General features: G+C 39.5%; 1 protein-coding gene across 5 annotated transcripts in view; it reads right to left on the reverse strand.

Annotated features, from left to right (window-relative positions):
• CPED1 (cadherin like and PC-esterase domain containing 1) overlaps positions 1-3368 on the reverse strand; it is a 144661-nt gene extending 141293 nt beyond the window's left edge. For 4 of the 5 annotated variants that reach the window (XM_041421015.1, XM_041421016.1, XM_041421013.1 and 1 more), the window contains exons 1-2: positions 3221-3368; positions 2267-2740 (exon numbers count right to left, since the gene is read on the reverse strand). In XM_041421015.1, the coding sequence (XP_041276949.1) occupies positions 2267-2518 (252 nt within the window). In that variant the 5' untranslated portion in view covers positions 2519-2740; positions 3221-3368. The remainder of the gene's footprint in view (positions 1-2266; positions 2741-3220) is intronic. The other variant, XM_041421014.1, reaches the window with a different exon arrangement.
• Between the last annotated feature and the right edge of the window lie 12564 nt (positions 3369-15932).

Genomic DNA, 15932 nt, shown 5'->3' on the forward strand with positions numbered 1-15932 from the left:
CTACCTAAAAAACACTATCTCCAGCAGGGTCTTGTTTTCCTTAAAATTTATTCATGAACTTTGATTTCATAAGACATGTTGCAGTGTTTGCTTTAAGTCACTGTTTAACTGTATAATAGATTCTTTTTAATGCATTTAAATTTTCTTGCTGGACTATTTATTGAATAAGAATACATGTATGACTAGTTAATTACAAGTGTGAATAACTATATTTTAAAGTATTTTTCCAGGTTCATACATGAAGATTTTAACCAGCACTTTAATGAAAACTTGTTTCCAAACTAGCTCCCCTCAGTGGGCACGTGACTGTAAAATAAAACAGTGTAAAGTTTCAACAGTGACATCTGTCTTAGATGTTACTGAGTGCCCAATAAAATCAAGCCAGATAACAGTTCAGCTATTTGAATAAGCAGTGGATGAAAACACACAGTTGAAGAACTCACTTTCAAAGCAAAGTAGTAGAGATTTTTGGAGAGGTTTGTCGTTTCTATTCTCTGAGATTATTATTCAGCCCACACAACCAGCAGAGAAAGTTGGGAAACAGAGAGCAACTTAGAGTAACATCCCAACATGTGCAAGACATTTTGTTCATCATGCTCTAGAGGAAAAATTCAAGACAAACAGGGAGCCAGCTATGGGTGGTCTTAAGAACTTGAAAAGGAATGTGTTAAGGTAGCACAGCCCCGGAAAACTTATCTGTAAGGGTTAATATACACACATCTGTACTACAGCTCCAGAATGTGCATGTCATAGTCACATTCAACCACATATGCTGGAGAGAAGCAAGTACAGCATGTTGTAAAAACAAAAGCTTTCTTCTCATTTCAATTGGCCAGCACACCAAGTTGGATGTCAATCTGCATTTTTTCTCAGGCAATTTGCAAATGAAGACACTACAGATTTTTTCAGCCAAGCAGCATACTAGCAAAACTTTGCCATTATTTCACCAGTTCTTGCAGACATTAAGTAGCCCAAGGTATGAAATGTTCTTTGCCATTACAACAGCAGTGAGTAAAAAGGAATGGACTGTTTCTATAGACATAACACAATGCAACCTGCATGTCAGCTGTGCTTGTTTCCCTTTAAGCCGTAATTATTTATGTCATATTGCAGATCAGATCTGAATCTGGGTTCCTAGTGTACTAAAAGGTCATTAAAATGTAAAATTATGACAAATGCAGCATATGCTCTAAGAAAAACACTCAGTATTTTAAGAGTTAAGGTTAAAGAGCTCATGCCACAGTTATTCCCCATATCTGTTTTTGATTGTTGCAGAAGATGCACTTTACAACTGCTCTCCTAAAATCAATATTACTGACCTTTTAGACTATGAACTCTGTCTAATCAAAGAAGCAGCCTGGTACTTTTTTTTTTTTTTTTTTTTTAATATTTGAACTGCTTTATGTGGTTGCTGTCCATAATTTGTGAGGTCACAAATTTTTTACAGTTCTGCAAAAGTTGTATAGAAAATATTAGCAGAATGATAACATGCTGTGAAATTATCTGCTGCACTGTTAGCAGCTCCTCTGTAGGACTGAAGGAAACCTGAAACATTTGTGCTAGTACTGATCACATTCCAGAGTAAAAATAACTACTCATTCTGGAGACCATTTAACAAACTACATATTCCAACAAAAATAACAGTGTCTCCATTTGTTAGGTTTTAACACCCATCTTAGGAACTCTATACAAAATAAACATGAAGTCAGGTAACCTATGGACAAAGTAAAATTTGTGAGACAAAGATTCCAAAGTATACAGTGTGATTTGAAAATATACTTTTATTTCTCAAATGCAGTTAAATTCAGCTTCTCAGCAGAATCCCAGTAAAGTTCAGAGCTGACAAGCAGATAACTTTAATACAGGGCAGCTGCAGTCCCCGTGCCAATTAACAACCTCAGTCACTTCCATGAAACCCCACTGGCTCCTGATTTACGTGCCTGTACTGTAAAGCCTCTAAACCAATTCCCAAAGCCAAAATAAAGCGTGGTCTGTGCAGCAAACTGAAATCTTCCTGGAGTCACTGAGCAATGCCATATTTCAGTTGAAGATTTCAGGATTCCTGTGTTAATAACAGCACACTGAAGAGCTGGTAAGGGGAATGTGCTTGGGCATATGCTGCTGTCATTAGATCACCCATTTGTTTGTATACAGATCCCAGACTTCCAAGCCCAGGCTAATTTTAGCTGGACTCAGATGATCCTGCCAGACTTGCTATCCCTCGCTTTGCTAATTATTGCTCAGCACTCTGCTCCAGCTGACTTACCTTTTTCACTGTCTCTGAATTGCTGCCAGGGAGGAAGCAGTGAATGGTGCTTGGGGAGACCTCCTTGTATCTTCCTCGCTGTGTTTTAGCCAGTTTGTTGGGTGCAATCCCATTAACAACTGCCGAAAGGATGCTGCTGGTCATGAGAGGAGTCAGGGTCTGGCAGAACAGACAGAGGGCCACCACTAAGGCCAGAAGGAAGGGACGAGGGCGACAAAGCCTGCGGCATCTGGGGACTTGCCCACACACCATGGCCTCTTTGCCGACCTCACTTTTCCCTTTGCCACATTGCAGATGCAGTCCAAGTAGCCACGTCTTGCCAGGGTAAAAACGTCAGAGGCACACTTCACCCAAAACTAGCATGAATTTTCCCATTGCTGCTGCTGAGTGTTTTCCTGGTGCCAGGCAAGAAGTCACAAGTTCCAGAGGAGCAGAGGTTTGGGGAACACCTTCCCATGGAGTTACTGGAACAACCTGTGAAAAAACAACAAGTGAGCAGCAGCAAACAGCAGCACACCATGGGGCATCCTGCAAGGAGCCGTGGAGAGCTCTTCCATTCCATTCCATGCTCTCAGGAAAGCAAACCTGGCAGCAGACAGGTGAGGAGCAGAAATCTTCACCCCCTTTGCAAAAGGAACTGCTTATTCAGCCACACAATAGTACTCAAGAAAATAAGAGGTTAAAGCTTAACGTGTCCTGTCCACAGCTGAAAAAAGTAAGAGAGTGTACCAACTTTGTGAACAATCGTTTGCTGTTTTTTCTCTCTTGCATTCTCAATTTCCACTTTGTTTTTACAGTTTCCTTCATTCCAGTCCTTTTAAATTTCCTTCTTCCTGTTAGAAGGCACAGCTTTCTCTCTAAAAGTGATAATTTATCTGAAAACTGACAGACTATGAAGATTTTAATTTGCATTTGTTTTGTCCAGATTGCAAGTTCAAAGTTAGGTTTACTTACTTGGTTCTTACCCTGTTTGAAGTTTTCCGTTCTCCTCTAATGGGCTGCTGATTAAAACCACTTGGAACAACCCTGGCTCATGATCCCAGCTCGTCTCACACACTCAGGAGGCAGGCACACACACATAACACACACCATCTGAAGCCAGTTGGACCACAGACTTCATATAAATAAGGGCTGGACTGCTCAGAGGGTGGAGCTAAACTGGCTCTGCTCGGAGCAGGCACAGGATTTGGAGACACAGCCTGAAGCCTGGATGGGGAATGAGAGGTATCTTTGCTCACGCTGCATGCCTTGAAGCCACCATCACTGCAATTTTTAGAAAACTGCTGTTACGGTGATTAGCCTAATTGAAACAATATTAATACCTTTCAGGGAGAAGAACTTGCAGTATTTTAATCCAGATTAACAAAAAATGTTGTAAACTAAGCAGATTTACTTGGACATAAGCATCACTGACAAAGCAGTTGTCAGTAATTTTCCGTAGTAGATATAATATCTCATAGCAGAATATAAATAAAACTTCTTGCTGATGTAAAAGAGGGAGAGAAAGGAGGGTGGACAAAAATACTCTGATGAAAGCGCTTAGTATCTAAGCCAGAGAAGGTCTTAGTTACTACTTCCCCCTACTGACACAGGACAGGGACGAGACAGATGGGAACAGTTCACAAACTCTGTTATATTTATAGACCAGAACTTCTAATATAATCAAGTTCTTTTAGCTAAAAATATCTGCTTATAAGTCATCTATTTTATCTTCCGTACTTAGGTAAAGATTTTTGAAAAGACAGTTTTCTTACACTGCCTCATATATAAGAAATGAATGTTGTTACAATAACTTTAAGCCAATCTACACAGTTTGGCAGCTGCAACAGCACTAGAAAATTAGAGGCCTATAAACAGCAAGGAAAGGTAGACTATATATTTTTTGAAGCACTGATTTTTACTCAGCTTTAAAATTCCTTTTTTTCCCCCCAAACAAAACCTATCAGTATGCAGACAAACAAAAATGCCATCAAAGTGATTGAATACCTCATGCAGGACCTCAGTGGTCACACACACTGCATTTTAGTTTTATGTCTGGGATTGTGGTTGCCTAAATTAGACTCCTGGGTTATGCTGAGCAAGAAGAGACTACTCCAGTTGTCTGTACCCTGCAGTGATAGATGCTTATAAGCCACAGAAGAGCTCCCATCTTTGCTCTCTGGAGACATGCTGCTTATGCTCCCTCCTTCCCAGCACAGCAGTTCACATCCTCAGCTGCTCCACCCAGCCTGTGCTGCAAAACCTCTAGCAAGCCAACATATCTGGCTAGAGGACATCAGAAAACCATGGTATTCCCTGCAGCTGTGTGTGGGGTAGGTCTCTTCCATCCAATGAGGAGGGATACTCAGGGAGCTGGTACACTCAAAGGAGGATTGCAGAGACACAATTCCAGATTCCAGCCTACCTGGGAGCCACAGTGACATCATCAACAGAAGAGGAGACTTGCTTTATTGTTATAAGGTATTGTCCTGCAGATTTTGGCATGCCCTGATTTCTGGGCCCACAACCACCAGCGTGGGTGGCATTTGAATGGTTTTCAACTTCTCTCAGATTCCTAGTGATGGTATGTTAGTCAGAGCTTTATGGGCTATTCCTAGAAGACTTGATTAAAACCATTTTATAAAGACTTGGCTTAATGATTGCTTCATAATGTGGAGCTCATACTTCCTTGGAGAATCCCACCCTAGAATAAAGTAATCTTCTCTGTCCCCACCCCCTGCTCCCTCAGTTACCTTCAGCACAGCAAGTAATTGTGCTGTCCCTCGAGCCCAACATCATGTTCCCCTTTCAGGCATTTAAATGGAGTCTTTATCCTTGCATTTTGCCCAGTGTCTCAGAGTCAATTCATCCTTCCTGCAACCCCAAAACCGTTCATGGATCCCAAGACTTCAGGAGAAGCAGGCAACAGATGAAGGAGTTATCAGCAGAGAGCAGGTGGATCACTCTGCCTCCTGTATATTCCTGGGAATCAGCCTTCTATCCATCTGCTTTCCCCAGATGTTCTGAGGAGCGAGCTTGATTTTTCTCTATAATTTGTGTTTTCTTTTCATGACAATAGCATGTAATGCCCATTTCTTAGGATGTAAATACTTTCCTCAGTCACAGTTTGGGTGCAATGAGCACAATTCCTCTTATTTTTTTAATCAGGATCCCATTACATTTCTGGGCTTACATGTCTACTGACTTACCTGACCCCATTCTGACACTTCAGAAATTAAGTCAGGAGTATCGCATATGGGGACTAATTCCCCTGGCATTAACTAGTCATTTAGGAAAAGGATATAAGTGGATAAAGTGTCAGGCCTCCTGGGTCTCAAAGTCACAAGAAAGATTATTCAGTATATAATATTCAAATAACTGTTGGTGAGATAAGAACTATCCAGCTAAGTATTTATATTCATAGGTATATGTGTGTTTCAGGATTTCTAGCAGAAAGGTATAAATCTCCTCTTTCTGAAATACAAAACAAACTTAGTATTGACTTCCTGTTTGATTTTCCCTGACCTGTTCCTTCCAGTGGCTGCTCCCATTGCATGGATTAAGGGCTCTCTAATCTGTTTACCTCTTCCTATTTCTGCCTCTCACTCAGGACTTCTTGCCTGGCTGCTCCCTACAGCAGCCAACTACTGTCCTGCTCAGCATGAGGCAAGGTTGTGCCAAAAGCAACAAGCCATGACTGTCAAAAGTGATCTCCAGCACTTGCAGACAGAATCCCAGTTCCATCTGCATCATCTGGAATAGACTAAAAGTGTTTTAAAGCAACCCTGACACAGAATAGGTGAGAGGAAAGTCGCAAGACTTGCTAAAAATTCCCAGGGACTGGGATTTGAGAGGACTTAGCCAGGGTGCCGTGCAGGCATGTAATGTACACTATTCATCATCTCACTGGGGTTTTAAGCAAGTCAGCTCATACACACACAGCTTCCATTTTACATGAGTCTCCATGTTTGTTCAGTGATGAAAGCTAGTGACCACTGTAAAATTATTTCCATGATCTAAACAGTAACCTGGAAACATAATTGCCAGGAGCAAAAAAAAAAATATTAGGCACAGAAAGTTAACAGGAGTTTAAGGTCAGCTGAATACATATGTGTTATGCATGCTTAACTTCACTCAGAGATCTAACATAAACCATAAATTAAGTCTAGATATAAGTGCTTATAAGATGAAGTCTTGATATAAGAAAACCATTTAGCATCAATAATTTCACTATAGAGAGGCTGCCAAAAACAAAATACGTCTAAAAAAACCTTTTCACGATTGCTCTTTTTGTGGAGAAAGTTTCAAATTTCAAAGCATAGCATCCTAGCAACCATTTCCGTGATAAATGAGATCACATGAAAAATAAGTGCAAACTGATAATTTCTAAATTAACTGATACTCAAGTGCTTGTAATAATCTGTCATCTTCACAGAGCAAACCTACATGCAATTTTCATTCCTTATGCTCAACTCTTTATTTTTATTTTCTAGTATGCTGAAAATTGTGCCAAGGGCCATAAATTCTCACTAAGTTCAAAAATTAGTTAAAAGCTTCAGGAAGAATAGGCCTCCATAGCACTGTAAATATTCAAGCAAAACCTCTTGTTAAGCTGTGTTGGAGAAAACCAGCTCAGCTCCACCACCCCTGATTTTTTACTTCTCCTTAAATTCATTCCAGACTGCAATTAGATTTGTAGTGTCTTTAATCCTGCGTGTGGTCCCATTATAAGCAGTGAATGGGGAAGAACAGAACAAAATTAAGAAAAAAGGAAAAATACATTCATGTTCTGCACATTAGAATATTTGATACCACTGAAGTTAAAATCAATCCCAGCAGAGTAAAAGCCCAGATTCTCTCTCCTTGTCCCATTCATAGAACTGTAAGCGTTAGTGATAGTGTGATTTTTACTCCAGAGAACAAAGATTCATGTCTTAATCCCACTTAAGCTCAGCTCTCTGATTTTGGTTCACAGTGAAAGCAAGCAAGCAGAGAATCACAGAATCACTGAATCACAGAATATGCTGTGTTGGAAGGGACCCATAAGGATCACTGAATCCAACTCCTGGCCCTGCTCAGAAACACCCCCAGGAGTCACACCATGTGCCCAAGAGCATTGTCCAAACACTTCTGGAATTGTCAGGCTGCTGCTGTGACCACTGCCCTGGGGAGCCTGTTCCAGTGCCCAACCACCCTCTGGGTGAAGAACCTTTATCTAATATTCAACCTAAACCTGACACAACTTCAGGCCACTCCTTTAAGTCCTCTCACTGGTCACTGCAGAGAAGAGATCCGTGTCTGCCCTTCCTCTTCCCTCAAGAGGAAGTTGTAGACTGTGATGAGATCTCTCCTCAGTGTCCTCCAGGCTGAACAGACCAAGTGACCTCAGCTGCTTTTCATATGGCATTCCCTCAAGGTCCTTCACCTTCCTAGTGGCCCTCCTTTGGGCACTCTCCCATAGTTTTGTATCTTTCTTACATTTTGGCACTCAAAATTGCCTCAGCACTCGAGGCTGTCCCAGCTCAGAGCAGAGCAGGACAAGACTCTCCCTTGCCCAACTGGCCATGCTGTGTCTGATGCACCCTAAGACTGGGTTGGCCCTCCCGGCTGCCAGGGCACTGCTGACTAAAATTCAACTTGTCAGCAACCAGGACCCCCACAGGTCCCTTTCTGTGGTGCTGCTTTCCAGTGTCTCATTCCCCAGTCTGTTCGTATATCCAGGGTTGCCCCATCCCAAGTGCAGAATCTGGCACTTTCCTTAACTCTGCTCCTGCTCTTTCCCTTCCTCTCTTCCTATGTGGTGGTGCTGCTCATTAGATCCTTCAGGAGAAAGTACACAGGAGAAAACAGCTGGGCTGTTTTCTGCCATGTCAAGGAATTGAATTGACTCTTGGAGAGTTCCAGTGGGCCCTCATGCTGGTACAGGTTAAGCAGGAGGAGAACATTATTGAAAGAGGATGCAAACAGAGGAAAGGAACAGGATCTTTTAGGCAGTGGCAAAGCTCAGTACTCAGCTCATCAGATTATCAAACCTACCAGCTTTCATAAAGTTTAGGTAGAATCTGGGCCAATTGAGTTATTTCTTCAGAGGCATCTCTGTATCTCAGGCATAGTCTTCACTACTGTGTTTTGGCAGAAGGGTTACAGTGAAACAGAGGTATCTTTATTTATATGTGTTAATTATACACCAAGTTGCTTGACATGAAGATACAGGAAAGCATTTGAAGACCAAAGTCTTATTAATATACTGGTTCCTGCTTAAATGGCAAATTTGAATGTCATGAGGAGGAAATCAATCAGAAAATTCTCTGCTTCTCCCTGTCTACAGTTATTTGCTGCTTGAAGCAGTTATTCAGAGATAAGATATTTATGGATTTTGTAGCCAGTTTGATTGCTCAGACTCACTGGTTACTGCTGAGAAATTGATAAGAATCAGTGGTAATCAAAAAGTGCCCAGATTGGCTGCAAGAACCCAGAAAAAAGTGAAATGCCTTATGACCTCTGACAGCATCTGTGTTCCTTTTTACTTTAAGTAGTTATTTTATTTTGTGATGCTCCACATAATTTCTCTGGCATCTTGTTGGTCCCTCTCTTCTTCACACTTCAGGTTAAAGTATTTGAACTTCCATTCTCAGGTCTTCCTACAAACCTTTTCTAATCTCTGTATCTCTGTTGTCTCTCAAGATCATTCTCTTATTTTAACACAGTGAATAATCTCTTTGCATAGGTAGTCTTGATCCTTCTTATTGTCTTTCAGTTACATTTTCTGGGTTTATTATATGAAAGACATCTGCACAAATACTCTTCTACTTTCTCATGCACTTCTGTTTCAAGCAGAGCTCTTCACTGCTTTGTACCTGCAGAAGGGCTCTGCAGAGCAAAGTAGAGCTTTAAGTGCTTTAAGTGCACAGTAGTATTCTCCTTGCAGTCTTCCCTGTCTGCATATATTCAGATGAAAATGTTATCAAAATGATCAGTGGGAGTGGAAAGAACATGAGAATACCAGTGTCATTGACTCTATCCTAGCCACTCCATGCTGGCTCAAATGATGTCTGCAATGAGGGTATCCTTGTTCCTCATCAGCTGTTGCATATTTGGGAACACCTGCCCCACACCAGGCCTGGGCAGAAAAGCTCCCATAAGAAGGAGGTGGGGAGAGGGGGAGCAAGACATAAGTGTATCTATTTTGAGGCTACTGCTGAGGGGAAAGATCAATTCCTCAGCCAGGGTGAGAGCAGGATGTATCCTAAATAGCAGCCTATGCAGGGGGAATGTCTGATGCTTGCAAGGCAGCCATGGAGTTGTTTGAACAAGGGCAACAAATATGAAGGAAAGAATCATTCAATAAGGGCATTTTGAATAGTGAAGAGAAGCATTTACGTATGTTTTTAATTGTGATATTTAACATTCTGCATTTTGTTTGCTTGTTTTTGAAGTTAATTGTTCTAAATTTTGTTTCAGTAAACCCCAAATGTAGAATTGAAATGTCATACTCCTCCAGGTCCTGTCACAAGATCTTTCCTCTTCTTCTGTGTAAACGAAGTAATTTCATTGACATGTTCCCTTTTCACTTTAACCTGGCCTTATGTAAATATCCAAGATTAGTGGTGTGCTTATTTTTTTCTCTTGTTCTACAGCAATAGTGGACCCAATTCAGTCCAAATGTAAAAAAAGCCAAGGTCACCCAAGAATTCACAACACTCACCCCCAAGAACTTGTTTTATATAGTTGCCTCTCAGAAGCAGTGTCAGTTTCAAATAAACTCACTTTAGGAAGATGCAATAGAAAAATACAATTAGACTCCTCATTCCATAAACACTCATCTTCCAATTCTCCCCCTAAAATGCATTTGATTCTGTCTCCTTATCTTTGGCTACCTTTCTTTCTTTTCACTTCTTATGTGATAAGGAACATCTTCTCTTTCTTTGGCAAAGGGGTTGCTTTACTGAGACCACTCAGACTTTTGTTTAACTATCCCAGTATCTTCCAGGTTCAGTGGTTCTCTGATGCTCCTTTGCAGCAATGAAACAAAAGAAAGTCTCCTACAAACAAATGTTGTCCCTTCCATTGTGTCCATCACACAAGGGTGTGATGCTCTCAGGTACCTACGGCTGTTTGTGCTGTCCTGTAGATTCAGTCTGTGCTGGTGCACATGGGGTGCCTGCCACCAGCAGGCTTGACAAACAAGCTCGGTAGTTTTGGACCAATTTTTCCAGGTGCCAATCATTTCAGACATTCTGGTCATTACATTTTTGTTCATCCCAGTACAGTAAACATCCATACAAACAAAAGTTAAGCCACATCATGGCCTCGACTGAGTTCAGAGGATATGTGGATGTTTTAGGCACAAGGGAACAAGAACTTGATTTTTTCGTATGAAAAGGCTTTGCACTGATGGATATTTGTTTACCAGAGCTCTTCTGTTAGCAAGGAGAGTTTTAAGACAACCACATTACACAGAAATGTTGACTAAATGCTCAACTGTGCCTCTCAAGCCACCCATAGATTTAATTAACCCCATCAAGGCCAGACATTTTTATATATGCCAGAGTATAACCATTTATAACAGTTTGTTGCACTCTCTTGGTGCTGCCAGAATATACAATGAACCAGCTCAGAAATGTGTCACCTGGGGCACTCCACATATTGTGAATGTATATGAGAAATTACTGTACAAGTGAATAGAAGATGTGAAGAAGCAAGACATGCTATTTTGTTGTTCTTATGGATAGGCAGGAAAAGATAACAGTACACACCTTAACTTCTCAATCTGATCATAGCAGTACAGCTTTTCTGACAAGTCCAGCTGCCTCAGCATGATTGCTGCAGAACAAGATAACAGCAACCACTGTGGCACAGAAGTTACTTACAAATACCTTTAAGTATATTACATCTTTTAAGCACTGACTTTTGACAATCTACTCAACACGCTATTTCTGAAAGTAAAGCTGAAAATTAGATTTAACCTTTCTTACATCTTACAAAGCCAGGTGGCCTGAATAAATGGAGTGAAGGAGGCCACACAGAACATCTGCATTGCAGCTGGCACGAGGTCTGATGAGTTCTTTGTGTCCTGCCCCATGCAGAGTCACTGCACTGCCTCAGTTCTGGCCTCATGGGCTGCACAGCTTGCTCAAAACATGCCTGAGGGGCTTGAAAGCTGAAAGTGGGGAGGGATGTCATATGGAACCGCTGTGGTACAGCTGGGAGAAGGCTGAACATCACACTGCCAGTGGGTGATCTTGACCACTTTGATTAAACAGGTCATGTATAAAACTAGCATTCCAGGCAGAGGGCTGTTGAAAAACCAAGGTTTAAGGAAGATATTTCTCAGGTCTGAGGGATCTAAAATGTTTTGCTGTCATTTTTCAATATTTCACACATAATTTGAATTGTCTAGAGGGGCTGAAAAGTGAATAAATGCATTTTTGTTCTTTGTCTCATTACTGGTTTGTTGGAGCCTGTTTCTTTTGTGGGTTGTTTTGTTATATTTTTTAATTATGGAGTTATGTTCTAGGACTAGAGGTAGATGTAGATCTGCTTAGGATTTGATTTTGAAAAAAATTAAAACATAACTAAAATATAACCAAATCTGAATTGCTCTGAAATACAGTATGAGGTAGCTGAATGACCTCCTAATAAGTTTTTTATTTAATCACTATTTCTGTATAGCTATGTTTTGATGAACTTTGAACACTAAAGCATAATAAAGAGACTCTTTGCTTTTGAAAATAATGTAAAACCAGGTAGTGCCAATACCAAAAATGAATAAAATGTATATAAGGGTGATAATTAATTCGCTTCTTTTAAAAAAGTCTTTGGAGAGAGAATTACAGACAATGTTTGGGATTGATTTAAAATCACACTATCCTTTACTAAAAAGGAAATCAGATTACAATTTTATAATGTGATGATGTAATTAGGAGCAATATGTTTTGGTGTCTCTTTCCTTCATGAATATAAATATAGCTGCTTAAGATTCAAACAATAGAGAAGAGAAAAACTTAGAATTTTTTCTGTTATAAGGCTTGTCAGCCTCCAGAGAGAGACATTTCCAGTACATTCCTTTCACCCTCTTAACAGAAGTCTTTAAGTAAATAGCTGTGGGTGAGTGTTTGGAAGTGCTGAAGCACTTTGAAAGTGAAAAGTACTTCAGCACTGGAAAATCTTGAATATTAATGCAGATAATAAAAGTACCTTAAAGCTGGATTTTCATCTCTTTTCTGTTTTTGAGAATCACCTTTCATTTCCCTGTCCTGGGCTAAAACTTCACTGAGATGTTTTCCCAGTGTGCATTTTAGATTGTATTTATGTCTTAAAAGGGCAACTAACAATGTGATAGAAGAGATGGGCAGAACTGCTCTGATGTGACACTCTCAAAGGTAATCATTACTTCTGAAATCATCACTTCTGTGTGCAAAAGCATGTAAACTGCGAGTCTTTGTCTAAGACAATTTCTGTTCTGGATTAAAATGATTAATACATAATTTGAGATTTTTTAGCACAATATTAAAGTAACTCCTGCCTTAACTTCTGCTTATTCCTCAGTTCCTTAGCCATTCCAATAGAATTAGGCTACCAGCAAGATCCATGGATGTATGGAATACCTTCCTAAATTAAAATAAAGGGTTGGTCAATACTACTGACTGTTTTGTTTTCCAGACCTGACTAAGGAACACATGTTTTATGGCCAGTTCATTCAACTATTGGCTAATCCTTCAGTCTACAGAATCTGCTTTCTTTAAAAGCCTGAGATTAATCTAGCCCCAAATAACATGACACAGAGATTGAACACACTTTTAAATAATTTCAATCAAGAAGAGCATATCCAACTGAATTAATCACAGCAGAAACACTCTAGGTTGTCATCTTTTCATGCAAGCTACATAACTGAACATTTATTAAAACAATTTTTAAAGATGATGAGCGCTTATTTATACACACCAACCCCTAATAACAATGTAATTTTTATCTTATTAAAACAAAAGATAACAGAGCTGTAAACAAAATTTCTTTTATTATCACAGGGAAAGCTATTCCTATATATGTAACAAAAAGGAATTCCCTAATTCCATAGCACTTCCCTGACTGACCCCTTCCAGCACTTAACTACACTCATGCTTGGAAAGTTTATCTAAACATCTATCCCAGATGTCCTTTTCTGAAAACAAAGCATAAAACTTGCTTTGAAATTAAAAGGCTAAAGCTCTGAAGGCAGAAGAAACATAAAATTATCTTCACATTGCTCCCTATGTCTGTTTCACTAATCCTCATGTTTGCAAATACAGTATAACTATTATTTATTCTTCTAGTAAAAAAGGCTTATACCACTTAAATAGGAAAACCAAGTTAACTGTCAACTAACTGTTCAGCAGTAAAGATTCCTCAAAAATTTGATATTTTAAAAGAAATATATAATTGTTCCCCTCATTGTTCGCTTTAACTTGAATAAAACTTTTTCTAATTGGCAGTATCCAGTTTCATAGATGTGGGCCGACACCTTTGATTCAATGACTTTAACATTGCTAAATAAGTATTCAGAAAGGAATAGAACTGCCACAATGCACAGTAGTCTTCATAATGTAAGGTACAAGGCACAAATAGGTATTAGGTCTTCAAAAATATTAACACAGTTGGGGATCCTAACATTGTTTATCATTTTCTACTGCACTAGGTAGAGTTCTTGTACAGTCACGAGGCAAGTATTTCTCTATTCTAGCTGTAATATGCTAGGGTTTTTCTTTTCAATACCTTCAGATTTTTTTTTAGGACTAAATTCTTATCTCTATAAAAAGAGAACACAGCATGCAGTTAAAGTAATGTTTATAATCAAGACTCTATATCTATAATGAACTAATGTAGGAAATTATGGGGGGTTTTAAAATATAAGACCTGTGGAAGGACAAGCCTGAAAGTAGTAGTCATGCAACTTGTTTTTGTCTTTATTGAATACTATACGAGTATAAAAGCAAGATATGGATTTGAAAGTGCTAAGAGGAACATTGCTGTAAATTGAAGTGTGACATTTTTCTCCTTTTAGTTACATTATTCTCAGAGCATTTTAGTCAAACCAGGGAGGAGTAACAAAACTGAAGGTACTATGTTCATACAGTGTGAACTAACTTTATTCACATATAGCCTGAAGAGAGTGTAAAAACTCAAGACTCTTATTCCTCTTGCAATTCTGCTTCTTAGAGATTTTAGTCTAAAAAAATTGAACACTGCTGTCAAGGTAAGGGCCATCTCTCTCTTGAAGAAAAATGTATGGCCCAGACATTCCAGCAGAATGAGGAGGGAGATGAAAAAAACTTGCCAAGAAAAGCCAACTCACTGTGGAAAGTACCTCCCTGGTGAGGCAGAACAGAAAAGTGAAACAAACCTCAGAATTTCTGACATTTACTGTGTGCGAATAACATTTTGCAAAGTTTGGTAAAGAAGAATGCAAATTATCCCTTACTATTCAGAGAGACAACCTAGTGGGATTTTCAGATTAGTATCCATTAATGTATTTTCTCCCCCTTTTTCATTTCAGATCTAGAATAAACAAAAGTTACAGCTCACCAGGGCACAGAGACAATATTCCTTATGAGGAATACACAGTGTTTTATTTCATTAGAGTGCTTAGCACATTGGTTCTCAGTTTGTGGTACTACAAATACCCCTCATCCTAAAAGTTCACCCAAATGCTGGAACATTGACATGAAACTAAAAGAAACTGCACTGCCTAATGCTGAAGGTCGTCTAACATAGTGTCTGGTATCAGCTTTCATTGAGTGCCAGAGGATTTTAGGACTGTCAGAGGCAACCTGGAACACTTCCCTCAACAAACTCTTTTGACTTCTAGTGATCAATCTTCAGTGAGTTTCTGATCCAGGGATCTTAGCTATATGTCCCATTTTGTAATGTAAGCATGCCACATGTGAAAAAAAGTTGCTCATTTTTTCATTTTGGACTGGCTACCTCCATACCACCACTTCTATGAAAACACACACCTTTTCACATGACTACTTAATTTACAGATCCCTGTTATATTCTCATGGAGCTGCCTCTTTCCCATCCAGAAGAGTCCCAGACAATTCATCTGTTTTTCAGCTGTGTTGTCATGATACAGCTTTGACCCTCCAATTTGAGCCTTTTCCTGGCTTTGCTGTCTTTTTGTAACAGAGCAGACCAGAATGTTACACTGTGTTGACCTAACTGCACCATCAATTTACATGGTGTAAAACTGTTTTCTGTTTTATTTTTTATGTCCTACTGAGTCATTCTCAGCACTTATGTGACCTGCTGCTGAACAGTGAGTTGGGGTTTCCATAAAATTACTAAATAACCTCCAAATCACTTTCCTACATAGTAATCCCTACTTCCCACTTCAGAGGACTCAGCTGCAGATAAAATGAAATCTAAGTATTATTTTATATATTTGTGGGATCTCAGCACACCACTGTGGATGTGCAGAGACACCAGGGGAGCCCGACATATATTATTTTATATTTACATTGTTTTAGCAAAATGTTTAAATACGCTTTCCATTTTATCAGACAGTCTGTCATGAGATTGGTCTGATGCTTTTAGCACTTTCCATTTTTGGGGTTTTTTTGAGAAAACAACATAGATGCAAATATTATGTTCCCATTTAGGCCTCTTTAACTGATCCCCAATGTAACTCTTGAGCAGTAGAGTCCTGCTC

This window comes from Onychostruthus taczanowskii, unplaced genomic scaffold, assembly GCF_017590055.1.
Source record: "Onychostruthus taczanowskii isolate IOZ18803 unplaced genomic scaffold, ASM1759005v1 scaffold68, whole genome shotgun sequence".
NCBI lineage: Eukaryota > Metazoa > Chordata > Aves > Passeriformes > Passeridae > Onychostruthus > Onychostruthus taczanowskii.